The sequence below is a fragment of the Nyctibius grandis genome, chromosome 2, assembly GCF_013368605.1.
Source record: "Nyctibius grandis isolate bNycGra1 chromosome 2, bNycGra1.pri, whole genome shotgun sequence".
NCBI classification, from domain to species: domain Eukaryota; kingdom Metazoa; phylum Chordata; class Aves; order Nyctibiiformes; family Nyctibiidae; genus Nyctibius; species Nyctibius grandis.
The window spans coordinates 29,055,846-29,075,670 of record NC_090659.1 but is presented as its reverse complement, the minus strand read 5'-3'; the positions used below and the strand labels follow the sequence as shown (position 1 = coordinate 29,075,670).

Below are 19,825 nucleotides of genomic sequence, written 5' to 3'. Positions count from 1 at the left end.
CCCTTGAATGTACCTGTTTTCATAAAAAGCTCCAGAAGAACCTAAATGTGTATAATTTTAAGAAATTGTATAGCTCCATGTGGCATCTGCTTGTAAATTGCATCCCAGTAGTCTCATTAATTGTACAGATTACAAAGCTAAAATTAACAGCTGTATCCCTTGTTAGAGTTGTATTGCAGAACGAAAAAAGCCACTTCCCTCTTTCCTACCTGGGTACTGTAATGCTGTCATCCCTCGCCGGCTGGGAGAGGACCGTGCTGGCCTTGCAGCGTTCAAATCTGTGTTAACGCAGCAAGTGAGAAACTGAGTGAGGGAAAATACTGCTGCTGGTCTACGTTATCCTTGTTTCCCTTCTCTTTGTCATCCCTTCCCTAAGGGACGTGCTTTGTTCTCGATGTTCTGTCTTCTAAGAATACATGACAGCCAGTGAGCGAGAATAGTGAAGGCAGTTTTGACTTGGGTGCCCTCCGTCAGATCCTCTGTCCTTTAATGCTACGTGCTACACACAAGTTTCCATTAAACTTGTAGTCAGGAAATGTAGCCAGAAGAGATGTACCCGCCAAATGCAACAAGATCTTGCAGAAATATTGTCTTGAGCCAAGAACTTTTAATGCCAATTAAATTAATGCCAATTAGTTAGAGCCCCAATTTAAGGGATACACTGCACTGCTAGAGTATGGTTACCAGCTTGGGAAATGTGTATAAAAATATTCTATGCTTTGTGCTTATACATAGTGTGTACAAGGTTTGGGCACTTTCAGGATTCAGGAAAAAAATATTTAGGTTAGTTGTGAAAAGAAATGTACAGCTTGATTTGTTACTTCAATATTAGTTTCTTAAACTTTCACACAAAATGTTTCTCCTCAGTAAGATCTTACAGCCCTTTCCTGGTGAGCATAGTACTGCTGGTAAATAGCATGGGCCTTGTTGGTATGTCTCCTTTGCTGTCTCACATGCTTTAGAACTCATTGTATTTCTCATTGAGTCATTATATTTTCTACTAGAAGTGGATGGTTGATTGTTTTAGTTTAGGTTTTGTGGGTTTTTTTACCATTATACTGACAGCCAAGTAGGCAGTCAGAACAGATCACTTGTTGGTCAGGTTTGTCAGCTTGCTATTGAACTCAGAATCTGAGACTCAGCTTGGCTATAGCTCTCTCCATGCTGTCCACCCTGTTGTCACTTCTTCCACAAGCAGACCTAAGGTGATGTATAACCTCTTGGAGAATGTGTGGGGGATGATATGTAGAAGATGGCTGGAAGAGGGATTCCTGAAACAATAAACATTGGTATTACTAGTAAGATACTATCTGGTGGTTTTTTGGATCTTGCTTTTGTGTATATATATGAAAAATATTGCTCTGACACCATAGGACCATCCTAGCCTTCAGTAAGGTTCATGAAGACTTAAAAGCAGAAAACTAAATAAGGAGTTGGGTAGAGGAATAAGTGAGTCAGTAGCAAGTCCAGATGTTCCTGTAGTGTTGCCAGCCCTTTTCAGTTTTATTAGCTGGTTTATGGAGGTAAAAAAGATTTATGTACTTGTCTGTGTTCTGTCCTTTCTTCCAAACAGCCTTTGAACTATTTAGTCAATTTGAAGGAAGACTTGTCAGAGAGTAGAGGACGAAAATATAATTAAGCTCCTTCCCTTTAGGGGAAGGGGCAGTTAAGTAGAGGGCAAAGACCCAAGTGGTTCCTCTGCCATGGGAGAGTCTGTTCTGTGAGTGTAATGACCATGTAGTGGCAGGACAACCAATTGCCTGTGTCCTCAGTCAGCCTCTCGCCTAGCAGGTATTTGGGTGTTGTAGCAGGAAACTAGCCACGTTTTGTGGGAGGTTGGAAATGAAGAAGTTTGGGGAGATACAGAGAGGGAAGGGAGGGGAGCATATAAAAGGCGCACATTTTTAGGAAAATTGACATAATTAGTTCCAGGGGGCTCTAAATACTTATAATTGCTGTAAGAATCTAATGTAGATTGTCGAAGGGAAGTTTCTGCACCGCAATCGCTGGAAAGCTCTATTTGGTATTTCCTAGAGAAGGGCACACTTGTTCCTTTTGTAATGAAGGAAGGGTGAAAAGAAACGTAATTTGTGTTTTGCTGCCAATTCAGCAAATCTTTATTTTATCACTAGCTCATAATATACTTGCATCAATTTCCACTGAAGAAAATAAAAAATGTTTTTTCTTTTGTGTTCTTTTTTTCTTCTCCTCCTCCACGTGTTTTCTCCAATTTCCCAATCTGTGTATGTCAGTATTCTGATGTTCATTCCCAAAGATCATGATGTACCAAGCACCTAGGTGCAAAGGCAGCACTGCATGCCTAGGCAGTGTCGCACTCTGCTCCTGGTGGAAAATGTCCTGTAGCAGGAGAGAGGCACGTTAGTCCCCTTGTTTCTGCCAAAGTTCCCACTAGGCACAACGGTCTAGTTATGACTGAGTGAGCATCAATGTGGATGCGTGTGTTTTGCTTTTTTGTAAATGTTGTTGAAATCCACACCCAAGTTATTTGTTAAAAGGGTGAAATATTAAAGACTAACTGAAATTTAATGCAGATAAACGTCTCCATAGAGAGACAAGGTGAATTTCATGCACTGTATTACTGTAGCTCAACAGAGCGAGTGAGCACTCATGGGTCTTGCTCTTCTATTGCTGTGAATCTTATTTGAGGTGCTGTTGGAAAAGCAGCCACCTGAAACTGGAGGGTAATAAATGGCAAAAGAAACTCATGATGTGACAGGTAAAGAGAATGGTTACACCAATAGGCATTTTTTTTTGTGACCTGTTTACTGTTAAAAGCTTGGCAATTTCTTCGGCACAGATATTTGGGTTGTAACAATGTGACTACCCAGAAAATGACACTAGTTTTGGTTTTATTGAAGAAGCAAGTGACAAAGGCAGTTTTGTCTTTGCCTAGAGTAGTCTGCTAAGAAAAAATCAGGCTGTTAAAAGAGGTTATATATATTCTGAAGAATATTTTTAAGCCCTCTGTTTCTGTTACCCTACAATACTTAGTATTGAAAATCTAAAGACTATGATGGTAAGACTTGAGTGCTTTAACCTCTGCTGATTATTCACATTTATTTGCCTTTACAGAGATTTGATGAACTTGCTTTAAAATCAGTTTACTCCTCCATCCCACATGTTTTGTAGTCCCAATCCTACAATTTTGTTCGCAGACTGGTATGTCTTTATAGAGCTCCATTTACTTCGGCAGTCCTTGCAAGTACTGCAGTCTGCTCTTGCATGACGAGTTCTAGTGTTCGACGAGCCATGCTCGAAGTGTTAACTTTCCCTCTTTTATTACAGCAGCTATGGCCAACCTTTGTGCATAGTTATCACTTTTTTATGGAGACGTTTGTTTATGAGGTTTTGGTTTTATGGAGAGTGAGGACATTAGCATGGTATGATACGTTGATATGTAACCTGGCCTCTGAAGTAGAACTAATGCTAACCTTTTGGAGTAGGTAATTTATTAGTAAAAAAACCTTTAACCTCGTGGTGTTCTACCAACTTGGTTAGACAGCTGCACCTTTCTCATACTTTGCTGAAAGCTTTTATTTTCTTAACTTTTCCCATACTAACAAAGACTCCAAGAAACTGAAAACAGTCCCTCAAACTACTATTGCTGCCCTCAGGTGTAGTTCTTGTTGACAGTCTGCCAGGTGGGTGCAGTGAGCTTCAGGCACTTTCTTGACTGAGAGCATCTCTTGTCTGTTCTCCTTCCAAGATGAGGTATAAAGGACGTGTAAGTTCTTGTAGGGCAGGTTGTATTGGAAGTTCCTTTGCCAAATCACAGGTCTTGTTCTGCCCTTGAACTTTATACAGGCATCCTGACTGAATTTGCATGTGTTCATTCTGATTTCAAAAAATCTGATCCATAGACTAAAGATAATGAGTTGACTTGATGATCTCTGCAGAGTGAATTTAAGTCTTAGGTAAGGCATGAGTGATTACAGTGGAGGATGTAATAACTTTCAAGTTCAATTAGGTAAAACAGGTTGCAGATTAGTTTAAAATTATACACACCTTCTATTTCATATTAGCATTTTTGCATATTCTAAATATGGAAAGCTTTGAAAAAGGTTAAAGCATTCACCATTTCACAAGAGTTATCTTTTTTTGGATGGTATTCCTATATTACTGCAATTAGTCTGCATGCAGTAGTGTACAACTCAAAAGGGGGATTAATCTTGACCACGGGGTTTCCAACACTGATATATTTGTAACAATATTTGGGAATTAAGAGAAACTTTTCCAAGTTCATCACAATTCACAAACTCAACAGGATGTTTCCTCTTTTGTTTACAGACTTCGTATTTGCAAGTTCCCTGCCTTGACAAAATAATCATCATGGATAGTGGTAAGTTTGTTAACTTAGTCGTGAGTGTGCATTCTTTGTTATTCCCTATGAAGTGGGCATTAACACACCCCAAAACTGTCCTCTGCTCAAAATCCCAGTCAGTTTGCACAAAAAATGTCCTCTGCTGTTGAACTGTTTTTGGTGTTACATATGATGAAGATCTTTGCCCACACTAAACTGAACTGGAATCATACTACTGTTCTGAGAGATATTCTATGCAGACCATAGTAATGATCACAAATTCGTTTGTGGATCTTTGAAAGCTGGCTGCAGAATGAAGACCACAGAGCTGAATTTCCAGCCTTGAGTACTTTCTTTTAACTTTCTTTTAACTCTTCTTAAGCTTGTCCCAGTAACTCCAGAATCTCAGAGCAGAAGTCACTTTTTAAGCTTTATAAGTAAATGCTCAAATCATTTTTCTTCCTTCTGCCCTTTGCAAACCAAATAGTTGTATTAAGATCACCTACAGAAAGATTCAAATTTATCAGTAGCTGCAGCCTCAAATTTAAGATTAAATGTTTATTTCTAGTATTTAGTGGTGCTTTTGATCTGCTTGGGTGTTGGTAAGGAGTCAGAAAAAGGAAGCCGCAATAATGATCTCCATAAAGCTGGTTTTGGTGTCCAGGATGCCCTGGGCTTTGCTTCAGCCACACTTCTGTATCTCAGAATACTTTTTCCGTGCTGCTGCTCCCTTCTATCATTAAAGACCTGAAGCATATTATCTTTGCATGTGACAGCTTCAGCTGGCAGGCTGGGACATATTTATCCTCTTGTGTCCTTGCCTGTCTCTTTCTGATTCTGATTGAATTTCAACTTGCTAGAGTATCTATTCACTATTATAATAGCACACAGCTTTCCTGAGAATGTAGAATAGATTGATCTGACTGTATTACTCTTCAATAAGAGTAAGTCAAACTAAGACTTTGGAATGTTGTTTTTTTTTTTTGGTAGCTTTCTGATGCATAAAAAATTCCTAAAAGCCAAGTATTACAGTTGCACACAGAGCACGAGCATGTTTGAAGAAATAAACATGTATTCCAACACATTAAGTTTGGTAGTTGTGTATCTTCTTGTATATTCTACGAAAATTGGGGGAGAGGAAGAGACTTTAGATTATTTGTTTCTGTGTCTATCTTATGTAATGCCAAAATCATAATTTTGATTTTTCCTTTATCTTGTATTTGCTAGTAAACCTCCTTAACAAAGTGAAAAACTAAGTTTTATCTTGCTTCATTACTTTATTCTTGCCACATGCAATTATTCTCTGATCCTCTTCAGCTCCATGGTAACAGCTGCAGAGTGAATTCAGCCACACTGTAGCTTGGCTAGGTGGGCATCTAACCCAAAGAGGGTTTTTTTTTACACATTCCTATGCAATTTTAACTGAATGTCTACATGATCATGGTCCTGGAATACTAAGAAGTCAAAGTGGTTTCTGCAGTATGGTTCCATTATCTCTTTTTATAGGATTCATCAGGCAATGACTGGTTCTCATTAAATCATTGTATTTCAATCAGTATCTCCATCAAGATTGCTTTGATCAGTGTATATTTTTATGTTTCCTTGCTACATTTATATTGACTTCTCAATAGGATTTTAAGTCACTGGGAGTGTGCAGAGCTTTAAAAATGTCAAATCGAACCAAACAAATTAATATACTTCATTTTTTCCAGCCTGGCAGGGTCAAAAGCCATTCCTGGTCTGGACTAATCGTAGATCATTATTTATCAGATATGTTCAGAATTAATATGGGGTGTGGTTTATTTTCCTCAGTAGGCTTTTTTGTCTTTGTGATGTATGCATTTTCTATACGGTATTGTGAGAGAAGAGAGACACTTTATGAATATGAATTGCTAAATAAAAATGTTGGGTTTCTTAGACAGTCATATATTGGCCATTCTTGGATATTGAATTATTTTAGTGCTTTGCTGTTCTTCGTCAATGCATTTTGAAGCAGAAATGTATGCTTAGCTCTTTTTGGAAAACTAAACTATTACCTAAAAACTCATCCCAATGTGTAGCGAATGTAATATTTCATAACGCACCAGCTTTTAAACCTTTATTCTCAGTTTGCTGCTTTGGTAAATTGGAAAGTGCATGCAGAAACAAAGGTTTGTATATTGCTTCTGTTTCCTCTTTATTTCTTTTCCCTCTGCATCCAGTACAAAGCTGTCGTAGTTTCTCTCATTGCTCTTTTCAGGGATGGATTCCACCTGTGAAATGAAATTCTCTAGGTTTTATCTGCTGAGGGAAGAGAGGCTTGATTTATAGTGCATTATCTACTCTTTGGTGACTCTACATATGGGCACTCTTGAGAGTCCGGGCTGTTGCTTGTTCTGCTTCAGGAATGCCCACAGGAGGAGTTGGTGAGAAGTGCGTAGGGCACTGGCAGTCCATCCCCACACATGGCTGTGCTGGCTTCCTGATGTGGATAAGTCCCTCATCTCATCACATGTAGGTGATCACTGAGTCACATTGAAAGAACCACAAATTCTTCAGGCCTGGAGGGGAGTCAGGAGAATTGTTTGGGAAATGGAAAGAAGCCATCCTCTTTTTTTTCTTTCCTTTTTGAGGAGATTTTTGAATATTAATTTCTGCCTTATTTAGTCAGTGAACTTACACAATAGGAGGTGCCCATGTGCTCACCTGCAGTGCTGTAGAAAACCAAAATTGCCATAGGTACAGTTGTAGAGTTGTATGCACTGAACCTCTCGTGGCATCATGAGTAGTGTAATTTGTGTGGTGCGTGTACGTACCATGTGTATTCAACTGAAAGTATAGGAGTGACTGGTGGTTTGGAGTTTAATCTTCAAATCTTCATTTAATCCTTTGCAAAAGAAGGATGGCTGTGTAACGATTTTATGACAAAGTGTACCACAGAGACTAAACGAAATTAAAGTAAATCAGCCTAATTATGATAGTAGCCTCATTGCTGGAAAATGTCACCACATCTATCTTACAAGAAAGCAAAAGTATAATGACCATCTTTGTAGACTTGCTGCCTTCCTTTTTTAAAATTCAAAATCAGATGATTAAGGAAAAAAAACCCAGCAAACTGATTCATATAAAATTGTCAATAAATCATTGCTTAAACCAGTCAGTCTCTGTCCTTCAGCAGGCAGTGAGAGTTTGTTTTCATAGCATATCAGTGGTCCCAGACTAGCTGTAAATGAACCAATGCAGAAGTGATTACATAGGCCAGGAAAGTAGTATGAGTGGTATTAGTATGGCAGTGCATTGAATAATTAGCCTCTCTTGCTGGCAGTGAGAGCCCAAGAACAGCATTGCACTGACATGATGTTCTTGCTTCCTGACTTGAAATACCTGGAGAATTTCTGCATCATTCACTGCAGATATACCTCCTGGGTAATTCAGTCTGCTGGGTTCTGGAGTGTTCCAGTTGCTGCATATTACTGTAAAAATCACTGGGTTGGGGAGTTTGAGGGAAAGCTGGAACATCAGAAGAAAAAGGATTGCTTCCAGCTCTCTTCCTTGAACAGAAAACTGAGGAAAGCAAATAAAGAATACCTGTGTCAGAATGTTCGTTGCCTTTTGGGGTTGTTCTATTTGATTCATCAAATAAGGTAAGGTTTTGTGTATGATTCAAGAAAATAGAGGCTACGTCCCCCCACATCCCCAAAAGGGTCACTGTTTCATTGTTCGGATTTCTGGAGTGAAGGGAGCAAGTCTGCTTCAAAGTTGCTTAAGAAAACTTAATGGACTTAAACTTTGATAAATGCAGCTGTTCTGGTGTGTGTATCTCTGGGGAATATTCGTAAATATTTATATCAAAAACTTCAGAGCACTCTGGCTGTGACGCCTTCAGGCAGTTGCAAATATCTTTTTGGATGGTCACAAGCAGGATTTGTTTGTTCTGAGTCATCTTAGATTAAGAAGTCACTTGAGCTGAGCATGTACCTGTCTCTTCTGAACACTCTTAGGCACCGGCTTCAATCTTGTTTAAGCATACACGACTGTGATGCTGAATTGAGGTCCATCGCATTTATGATGTTATAGCAATCACCACTGAAATTGTAGGCCCAACTACTTAACAATAGTGAACAAAACTAGGAAAGGCCTTTTATCATATTAAATAAAGGGGAAGACTTTGAAAAAGCTGTTTCTCAAAAGCACATTTTCTTTGAGCAATTTTAGCATGAGTTTTTGGATATCTATTTTAGAAGCAACCTTTCTTGTCTCTCCTCTTATTCAGTGTTCTTAACAGAGGACAAAGCCAATTCTGTGTTAAGAAGATACCCGAGAGCCAACACATTTCTGGAAGAATTAAAGCAAGGTGACATAGAACATGAATGCAGAGAAGAAATCTGTAGCTACGAAGAAGCAAGAGAAGCATTTGAAAATGAGGAAAAAACGGTATGTTTTGATGTGTATTTAAAGATGGGTGGGGTGTATTGATACTGAATTTTTGGGTGTGCTGAATGCTTGAGTGTTTTCCAACATTACATTAGATTTGTTTTTCTTTTTGGCCTGTTTCTTTAAGCAAATAAAATGTACAGTGGAGATGGATAGACTGCACAGCAATAACTTTCGAATCCTTCGTCCCAATTAAACTGAATTTGAAGGGGGTAGAAGTCTCAAAGATAATTATGCTCATAAGTGCTGTGAAAATTGGCAGCTGGGAAGAAAAAAACCATGAATTAATAACCCCACTTGAGAAGAGGTGGGCAAAACTGTTGTCTGTTTGGCAGCGCTGTTTACCCAAATAGCCTGTGTACTGGTTCTCCTATCATCACACACTTAAGTCTGACCTGGATATCATAAATGCATTTGTCTTGCTTGGAAGAAATGATGGGATTCAGACTGTTATGGGGAACATATCGAAGCAGAGGGCACACGTCTTCACTTATCTCCCTCCTTCTGGAATAGCTTATTTATTAATATGTTCACATGAAATGAGCGAGCAACTCAAAAAGCTTTCCATTTAAAATACATCTTTGAATCCCAGGTGCTGGTGTAGCTGGCCAAAGTGTTCAGTGGCCAGACTATTAATAGTCTAAAAATAAGGAAGGACTAGTGGCCGCTTTCAAACTAAAGTCTGCAAGCCCCCAGAGGGTATTGTTACTCTGTTAAGCAGCAGTGATCTAAAACATGGAAAGAACAATAATTTCAGTGCTACTGTGTGTTACGCAAGGGCAGTGATACATTAACTTGACAGGAATGAAGCAGATACTGCCCACACAGAATTGTTGCATAAGTCTGTTGGCTTCTCTAATTAAAAGAAGCTTGTGGGGCTAATGGCTCTGCAAGCAATGGCCACACATCATACCCAACATATCTTATATTGCTTCCCAAGAAATAAAAACAGCACACAGGCATCTGACCTATTTAATGCAATACAGTCAAGAATTTTTTTTTTCAGCTTCTTTCTCCCCATTTAGGAACATTTTGTGTTTTGATAGATAGCATTTCCCTTGCAGAGATACTTGTGAAATAGTAAAATAGAAATAGTTACATATCCACTCTTGCCACAACCTTTGCTTCACAGTGGAGAAAGAGCTTCCAATAAGGTCCTGACCCTTTGTCCATTTCTACTACTGTATCCTTTTTACCTAGCTGCTTTATTCTGTTGTTGGTAGCTTGCTAATGGGCCAGACTCTGCTAATGTGCACTCATGCCTGACCAATCTCATTTACTTAGGCTTTATTTAGTCCATTGTCCCTCAGCGGCATCCATCCTTACAGCCACTTAGAAGACTTAACTTCTGTGTCCCAGGGGAAGGAAATGGATGCAGTAGACTAGGATCATGGTATAGTATGTTCAGAGTAACAAAGATGCAATGATTTCATAGTATAGATAGACTGGAATTAAAATAGGGTCATTAGCTTATTTATCTCATGGTAATGTATGTTCAGAGTAACAAAGATGCAATGATTTCATAGTATAAATAGACTGGAATTAAAATAGGGTCAGTAGCTTATTTATCTCATGGTAATTTTGCTTTGTGTAATTTGTGGTTTTTATCTTGTCCACTTGGTTCTTTCTTTTTCTGCAGTCTTTGGGGGAGGTAGGCAACATCCAGATTTGTAATACTAAAATAATTTCAAGCAGTGCCCTCAAGTTATTTTTGATGCATGAGTTTTTCTTGGAAGCTAGCATTGTCTATGTTAGGTGTACATGCATAGCTGTCATGGAAATATTGAATGCCTTTAATATTGTGGGGGCTTGGGGATTTTGATAGGTTCAGAATTATTATTTAAAATAATAAAGCTAATTATAAAGATAATACTGTTATGTTAGTAAGGCTAGAACCAACAGGGAAGAAATTGCAGGACTTTGTAGATAAAATAGAATATGAAATTCAGTGTTGACAAATGTAATGCATGTGGGGGAAAAGGGAACATTCATTATATAAAATGATTAGCTCTGAACTGAAATCGGGAACAAGATCTGAGTTTGAACCTATGAAGACTTGAATTTAATGATTAACAGTCAAACAAAAACCTGAGTGCTAAGAATCTGAAGAAAGGAATAGGAATGAAAATGGAGAATATAATTAGGTCATTGCACACCCGGGTCTCAAATGTGCCATGTACAGCTCTGATCTCCCTATCTCCTAAAAAGCAAACTAGTAGCTGAGGAAGGACCAGAGGACCAGAGAAGTGTGACAGTTGACCAAAGATATGAAGAGACTTCTTTAACAACAATAGATTGGAAAAGAGTTAAATCAGGGAATATGTGGTGATGTCTGTGAGATGCATGAAAATTGAACTGAAGTTGGTCACTTGCCATCCTTCTGACAGGAGAGTTTAAGAGGGCCTCAAAGGAAACAAGAAGGTGCAGGTAGCACCTGCAGGAAATTGATGTGTCTCATCTCTCCACAGATAATAGAGCTGTGGACTGTCTTGCCACAGGATGTCTCAGTGCTAAAAGCTTATATAGGTTCAGAGAACAATATAAATGAATGGAAGATAAATCAATCTGGGACCATTGAATAAAAGGGGTCAGCTTTGGCTAATGGAAGTTCTTGAAGTACAAGTATGTGGAAGCTGTGAGAGTATCGCTGCCTGCTTGTATCCCCTCTTCTTTCAGGAGTCTCTAATGATTGTTGTCAGAGAGAAGGTAACAGATTAGGTGAGCGCTAGGTCTGATCTAGTAAGTTGTTTATTTGTAGTACCTGTAGCCAGCACTGTATGTGGTCACTGGTCAGTTGTAAAAGGTTATTGGGAGACTCAGTTCAAAGGTTATTGTGCAAAGTATCTGTGTGTGATTGAAGCACTGATATTAATTTTATTTCCATTAACTCATTTTTAAAATTATACTGCATGAAGATTTTAAAAGCTAGACATCACAGATCTTTATTTGTGTTTCAAATTTCCCACAAATTTTAAGTATTACAGAAATTGCAAGGTTCTCTGTATAGCTCTATTCTAGCAAAACAAACAAACAAACCACTGAAAAGCTTAGCAAGCAACTCAAGACTTGTCAGCACCAGATCTAAAATGATGTGATCAAGTAAGACTTCTAGCATCAGTCTGTCTCTAATTATGGATGCTGGATAAATACCCAGAAGAGAAGAGGTGAATCTTTTCCTGCCACCTGAAATTGAGGCCAGGCCAGAAGAAAATAGTGTAGCAGGTACTCTCACTTCCCATTATTGTTTTGTTTGTGTCCTCCACCTGCTGAATACCAAGCAGTCTTCTGACTGGCATCTTATTAGTCCACCTTTAAAACAAGTCAAGACAATTGACCAAGAATCATTTGAGGCTGACAAGGCTGCCAGATGTAGTAAAGGCCTCAGCTGAAATTCTCAGCAGGGTGTGAGTCTCTCAACTTTCATGTGGATCCCTTATTTGATTCAGTGTTCAGACTGATGCTGACTCTGTTCTGAGAAGTATTAGAAATAAAAGGGAAACAAAATTCTGGCAAATTGGCTGTAACTGTCTTTGTGTGGGATCCCCTTGAGAATTCCTTTTGATTATTTCAAACTGGGTTTGCCAAAGCAGTAAGAAACATTCAGAAAAGTAGTTCTTGGTGGGAATATATGTCAGATGTTTTCTAAGTCTTTTCCATTGCGGTTATCTGATTCTGTGGCCTACTGAACTTAGTTTTTCAGCCTTTTAAGGCATATACGCCTGGTATTCCCAGCTGTGCAGTGCTCAAGGGTAAATGGTTAGTAGAGTGTCCTTTTCATAAATCACAAGTTAATAATTTTGTCAAGTAGAAAGAAAGTCCTTTTTGTTGTCGGTTTAAGAGACTAGCAGCTATGGAAGGGATTTTGTGCTGTGAGTTTTCCAACTTTTAAATTACTCCTTAACTTTCTGTATGAGTTCTACGGCTACTTCCTAGGTTTTCAGTATTTCCCCCTCTTGGTTTTTTTCATAGCAGTTTGTACAAATCCTCACACCTCACACTGTGCAGATTCATCCAAGTTCTCCATGGTTTTGTTGGGCATGATTTGACTTTGACCAGGTGGCTTGTCCTCCTTCTGTGCCTTCCCTTTACAGTTCAGCATAGCTGTGGGATGACAGAGCGGAGGGGGAGCTGCTTGGCAGCTGTGCAACTCAAACCTGAAGTGTTAGTTTCCTGCAGTTCCTGTCAGTTCTGTCAGTCTGGAACTAACAGTCTTTGTGCTTCTCTTTGAGATCTGGCTTGCAAAAATGCAAGCTGGAAGCCTCAGGTTTAGTACACTAGTAAGTTTTTGGTTGGTGTTTTTTTTGTGGGGGTGTTTTTTTTGTTTTGTTTTGTTTTTTTCCAAAGGAAAATTTAAAGAAAGCTTTTTTAAAATGAATAAAGTGTTTCTTTCTTAGTATTTTTCACCTGTGTGCAGAACTTTATTCCTCTGTCTCTGTAAGATAGCCTTAGATGTGAAGCACTGTAATTTTTGACAGGAGTGTGTGTGTCTAAACTGTCTTGGAATTCCCTTTGCCTTGCATGCAAATAAAAGTGGACACTAAACTACTTTTATCCTTAAGGCAGTTTAAACTCTTACCTTAAGCTCCTTATGCACCTGTGTGGTCACACCATCAACTTGAACATCCTCTGCAGCCACACACCATAGTCTCAACTAATTGCCTGCCACTCTGGGAAAACACCTTTTCTGCTTCTTTGCCTTGTTGCAGAGTGACAAGGAGAGATGCTGGTATTTCAGCTTTCTGAAGAAGGTACAGAGACATTTTCTCCAGGAGATAGAGCTGAGTTAGAAGTAACATGGAAACGTTACTGAAATATCAGTCACAACTTGCTACCCTTACATTGGAGAGGGCGCATTTCCTCTGCAGTCTGCAGCACAAAATACATTGCTAAGGGAACAGTGTGATTTCTTCTTTTTCATCAAAACTACCTTTCTCCTCCGCAGAGTCTTTAAAATTACACATCCTTGCACAGTACATTTGATGACTTTACGTAAATCTTCACAACTTTGACCTTGAAAACATACACTGTACCATTTTATTCCTTTGCTGCTGTTGAGACAGCAGAACAGTGAAGTGGGAAGCTTGGTTCCAGTACAGATAATAGCTAATGAATCTTTTACTGCTTTTTGGTGAAGTTTTGTTAGAGAGGTTAGTGCATCTTCTTGCTTACTTTGAAGTTAAGGCCACCTGACTTAGCTTAGATGATTTGGACCCTGGTTCACATCAAAGAGGGGCACTGTGATGATCTGATCCTGGTTTGCTATAGGAATTAAGTAAAACTTTTTTTTTTTAACTTGCACTGACTATAGGTATAAGAACAACTGAATTTATCTTTTTAAAAAAAAAAAAAAAAAAAATTACATGGTAGCCAGTTGTTTCATGCACATGGCATTGCTCCTAACCTTAGTAAATTCTGGCCATGGTGTCCTGGTCCTGCCTTTGCACAGGGCAAGCTTAACCTCCACATTAGAGGGACCATGCTGCTTCTGGACTGAAGCTGCCTCTGAGATCAGTTTGGTGGCGTTATCTGTTTAGTGCTGATCATGTTGCAGCAGTTCTGAACTGAAAAAATTGATGGACGTGCTTTGTGTGCACACAAAGTCAGTCAGTCTGCAACCTGAATACATAATTTACTAATGACTGAGCAAAGACCATATCAATTTTACCTGGTCAATATTTTATAAATACTTGCATATGAGATGTGTGTTATCATTTAAAATAGATGATGGCATGAATATGAGTGGGTCAAGTCTCTGCATTTTTAAAGGAAACTAAAGAATTTAGAGTTTCTGGCATGGATTTGGGGTTTTTTTTGGTCATTATTTTTTTCTTAAATTATACATAGCTTTAAAACACAGTGGAAGTGTTTCTTAGTAGGAGAGATCTTAAAGGTGAGGATGACTCCTTTTTTGAGGCAGAGTATGCTTTTCTTTGTACTAGCTTTTCATAGCATTCACTGCAGAGGAAATTGGATGGTGACATGATCTTTGTACTCCTGCTTGTGCGTATTAATACAGCAAAGAGTACTTTCAACTACTGGTGTCCCCCTTCATCTTTGTTTTCCCTTGCTCGTATTTTCACTTTTCACTTTCTGTTCCATTTATCTGTAGCTGTGTTGTCAAAATTTCTAGAATATAATAAGCTGTGTAATATTCTTATACTGCTGAAGCTATTTTTAGCTATAAACAGAGGATTTGAATCAACTCAAAATAAGCTGACAACAATTGCTTTATGAGCCAGTGGGTGGGGGAAGTCTAAATTATGAGATGATGGTACAACATAGTTGTGCTTTGGCAAAATGGTCTGTCATTCCACAACAGTATTTTCTTCTCAAATTATATTAGCATATTATTACAATTTTAAAACAAAGAAAAAACTAACATACTTTGAGTGGTGCTGAAAAATGTTTATCCATCAGATGTCTGATGTGCATTCTGATTAGATTTCTTACCTACTCCTATCTGTGCTGCAGGTTTGTAAATATTAAGTTCAGGTAAAGGAATCTTAAAAGCAGTGAGGAGTTGGTTTGAAAATAAAAAAACCCGCCCTTTTGTATTACTAACCACATCAGAAGAAAATTTGAAAGTTTATTGTGCGTGCTTATCCATACCGTTTCTTGTTTTAATCATCAGTATTTGAAATGCCTTTTTTTTTCTCATTCATTTAAAACAACTTGATTACAGTGATTTTTTTTTTTTTAACTGTCTTATAGTTTCTGACTTACCCTGTCTTGCTTTTCTAGAAGGAGTTCTGGAAAGTCTACAAAAACGGACTTCAGGGAGAAAGTAACACAGGACATACCTGGTATTCATTTTACCTTGCATTTCCATTAATCATTGGCCTTTTTGTTATCCTCATTGTCATTTTTGTCATATGGAGATGCCTGTTTAAAAAGAAAATGCGTAGACAGTCGGTGTACGCGCATAGGGGACCCCACGAAGCAATGGGTGATGGTGCTGTGGCTGACGGCAGAGGTCCTCTTCCGCCGCCTCTCAGCATTGTTCATTCCCCACAGGAGGAATTGTATGAAGTCAGTGGGCTCTCTCCAGGAGGTCTGAGCTATACGGATGGACGGTCAGACTCAATATCCACAAGGCTCTCAAACTGTGATCCTCCTCCTTCATATGAGGAAGCCACTGGTGAAATCAGTATGAGAGGAAATGAAACTGAACAACATTTAGATCCACCCCCGCAATATGAAGACATTGTGAATTCCAGTTCAGCCAGTGCAATTGCACTATCTCCTATTATCACTAGTACTAAGTAAAGCAACAAGAATGCTATGGACTTTTTTAAAAATTACTAATCATTTTGTAGCACTTTATCTTGGCTTATTATGCATTTCTGTAATTTAATGGACTTGTACAATGAACTTCACTTTTGTTCTAGATTCACTTGTTCTTTGGGTTTGGGATTTTTTTGCCCTATAGCAGGTCTTAAAAGATAAGGAATCTGTATTGAGAGTGTAGTGCAGGTACAAATGTGGTGCTCTGTCATACTTCTCAAAAGTACCTCCGCTTTGAGGGATGTCACTTGTTTTATTTTGAACATTGTTCACATTCCTCACAAGATTTGTGGAATCCCCCTCCCCTTTCTTACTGCAGACTGGCAGAATTGCCAGAATTCCCTATTTCAGGGAATCCTTAAGCAACATTTTACATAGTTATTTACACTGAAGGGGACTGATTTTGCAGTATTGCCTCTTGTCTGGTTGGTTCCTTTTTCTCACTTGGATTTTTGTTACATGCTGTACCCTGTCCTGGGCCCTGGGAAGGATGAGCGCGGTATGCCTTTGTGTTCAAACCAGTAGCTCATTAGAGTACGCTGGCGTAATAGCAATAATTTCAGAGTCCTAGTGGAAGAGGTGTATTCTAAAGCTTTTGCTATTACAACTCAGAATTCTGTAAATGTTTAGAAGCTAACAATGGAAGATACTAATTAGTGAATTTAATAGTGTACTTTTTTGTCTGTGTTCTGCCTTTCCTCTCTGTTTTTACTTGTGTATTCTAGAGGTGAGAAGTGTGCATATGTTAACTTTAGAACTTGAAAGTTCATGCAATGGTAAATAATGAAATACTGAAATACTCAAGAGTGGATAAAATCCTGATTATAGTCTTCCTACCATAGTCTTCACTGGGACTAGGATATTATCCATAAACACATAAACCCAAAGGTATTACTTTTCTTTTTAAAAGGGAAAAAAACAGGAAAGCATTCAGTGTGTGTGACTTTTTTTTTTTCCCAACTATGAAATAAAAACCCCTTCCTCAAATCATGATATTCTTTTGCCTCTTGCATACTTACATGTACCATGTGTGCACCTGTATTGGTGGCTATGGAATTCCCTTACAGAGAATATAGATACCTTTTTTCAACAACAAATGTATTTATCACTTATCCACTCCAACAAGGTGCTTCTGTTGCAAAAGTTAACAATATGTTATAATGAAATAAAACTACGTACGTTTTTCATTGTTTCTAAGACCAGTGTAGTGCTTTTATCCATGGCATGAATTCTGAAAACGCACTCTGTTCTCAGTGTACACAAGCCATTTTTTCACAAGTTATTAAGTTACAGGTGCTCCTCAGAGTGAGAGGTGCTAGGAAGCCTGTTAGTCCAGGCTGGCTCCAGAAGTTGTGTGGCCAGCCTGGCTCTGCTCTCTCCAGTTGTGAGCTGCGGAGCCCACCTGACATAGGGTAGAACCATGAGGACCCACTCTGTTGTATTTCTAAGAGCACAACACAGGCGTAGCCCCAGGCATTAGTTTGCAGTGACTTTTTGAGGCTGAAGAGATATGGATTTCTGTCAGAGTTGATGCAAGTTAGAATAGAGGCTTGTGCAGAATTTCAACCACCTGGTTTAGATGCTGGTGATAATTAATCTGATGCAAGTTGTAGTGTGGCGATTATTTTTTCCCAGCTTGATTTAAAAGTTCATTGCTTGGTTTAGCTTGTGAATATTCATTTCAGTTTTCTTTCCCCCCACACCAAGGTAGCATGGCATTAGCTTTAGTATTGTTCTGTGTTCTACTGATCAGCTAGCACCACTTGAAATGTATTTAGCCCTGAAGGACTGCTGTGTTATGTTGACTTTCTTACAACAGAAACCCAAACTGCATCTTGTTCCAAAGACCCAAAATGAAATGCCAGTGCTATCCATTTGAAATTGCTGTTAACATCTGAGATGTGTATTGGTGTCTACCGTCTCATGGGGGCTTGGCCCATCTTTTCCCTAAGGAATTTTACAGAAAGCTGCTGAAAAGAAATATATGGTCATAGATGGGTGTGTATATGCACACTTCTGTGAGAATATGATATAATCCATTGACAGATGAAGTAAGGATTTTATGATTAATTTTACGTTCTCATTTTTGGCAAAGAGTAGATTGCCTAAGTTGTCTACTGGGGATCTTCAGTTGCTAAGGCAAGTTGTTATTAGAGTTAATGGATGAACTCCAGGCCAAACTGTTGTCAAAAAGATAACTCTTACTTATATTTATTATTTATAATAGATATTAGGCAGATTAGTACAGTATGTTTTGGACACTTGTAGTAAGAATTGACTGGGTCTTGGTTTTGGACTGTCTGACTGTTTCTTTTGAAGTGGTTTTAGCTCTTGTGTGTCCTGAATTGCCACTTGTAGAAGTTAAAGCTCCTTTTATACTGAGCAACAGTTATAGGTAGGTAGACATTACCAAAACAAAGTGCCTCATCTCAACGTGCAGGAACCACCTCAGAAAGAGCTGGTATTTCAATGTTCGTGCCATATTGGCATCTCCTGTGCCTGCCAGCACAGCTGGCGGTTTTAGCAGTAACTTTTTTGTTTGGATATAAGACTTTCCTGTAGGAAATGCATGGAGATCACCCATTTCACAGTAGGTCATTCAGCAGCTGTCATCATCCCCTATATTCCACTACCATTTTTAACGGCTTTATGTTTCTGGCTCCTAAGTTGAATATATTGCTGTATCCTGTAGGTACTTTTATGTGCAATGCAAAATGATGCTTGTCTTCCCAAAAAAGCCACAACCAAATATCCAAAATGATCTATGAGCTCAATTTGTTGGGCTATGCCTTTTCCATGTACATGAGCATGAACGCCAGTGTGGGCTATAAACTTATGTCTTGGTGAATAAATTTCATAATTAAACAAAACTTGTGTTTGTCAGTTATCCAAATGTATTTCCTCTAAGACATCAACAGCTTTCTTCATGCTGTAATAATGTCAAATTACAAAATATTTTGTTCTTTTTTGTGAAATGTGGGAAAATAGATTAGTCTTGTGCCTGGCTTTTCTAATCTGAAAAATAAAATTTAATTTGTACTGGGTTTTTATACAGCTTTTTTTTGCAGACCACTTAGTAGTTTTACCTATCCTGTAATTGCATTGTCATGCAATACATACTATAAATTTACAGTTGTACCTCTCTAAAGGTTTTGAAAATCTGAATGCAGTACTGTCTTGACTGATGACATGAATAGTCAGGATACTGCCTTTCCCACTTCTGAATGTAACATTGAATTTCATCTTGTATTAGGATTGAGATGATTTATGTACTAAAACTAACTTAAATATAAGTGTCGCTGTTTTAAGTAATTATGGAAATTAATTATTTGCTTAGATGATATTTAGCATTAGTGGAGATTGTTCTGTCTTCACTGGATGTAAATAACCTCTGATTACAGTATTGCATATTTTAAAGGCGTTTGGTTTACATTAAATTATCCTATTTAAACATTTTTGCCTATGTTTATAGCAAATTTTTTGTAACATTTCTTTTTGGATATGCTAAATAAAATTTTTTAAGATGCCTCATGTTTCAAAATATCAGTTCTACATAACTGCAGTGAGAATTAACTGTGTATTTAAGAGATGCTCTTTTAATTTCCATTGTTTTATATACTTGATCATTTGCAGTGAATCAGTTGTTTTCTTATGATAACTTTAAATATAATTTTGTTTTCAGGTAGACTTGACATTCGTTGAAAATTCAGGCTCATTTTTTATTAGATTTGTGAATTTGTTTCTTTTCCGTATTTTAAAAAAAAGCATTTGTTGTAGCCATAGCTAAAAAGCAGTCACAGGCAGAGG

The 19,825-nt window shown here is 38.2% G+C and overlaps 1 protein-coding gene across 3 annotated transcripts in view; it reads left to right on the top strand.

Moving 5' to 3' along the window:
* The window catches only part of PRRG1 (proline rich and Gla domain 1), a 34,973-nt gene extending 15,434 nt beyond the window's left edge, over positions 1–19,539 (top strand). For all 3 annotated transcript variants that reach the window (XM_068395381.1, XM_068395382.1, XM_068395383.1), the window contains 3 exons: positions 4,309–4,360; positions 8,574–8,734; positions 15,476–19,539. In XM_068395381.1, the coding sequence (XP_068251482.1) occupies positions 4,351–4,360; positions 8,574–8,734; positions 15,476–16,000 (696 nt within the window). In that variant the 5' untranslated portion in view covers positions 4,309–4,350 and the 3' untranslated portion in view covers positions 16,001–19,539. The remainder of the gene's footprint in view (positions 1–4,308; positions 4,361–8,573; positions 8,735–15,475) is intronic.
* The last annotated feature ends 286 nt before the right edge of the window (positions 19,540–19,825 follow it).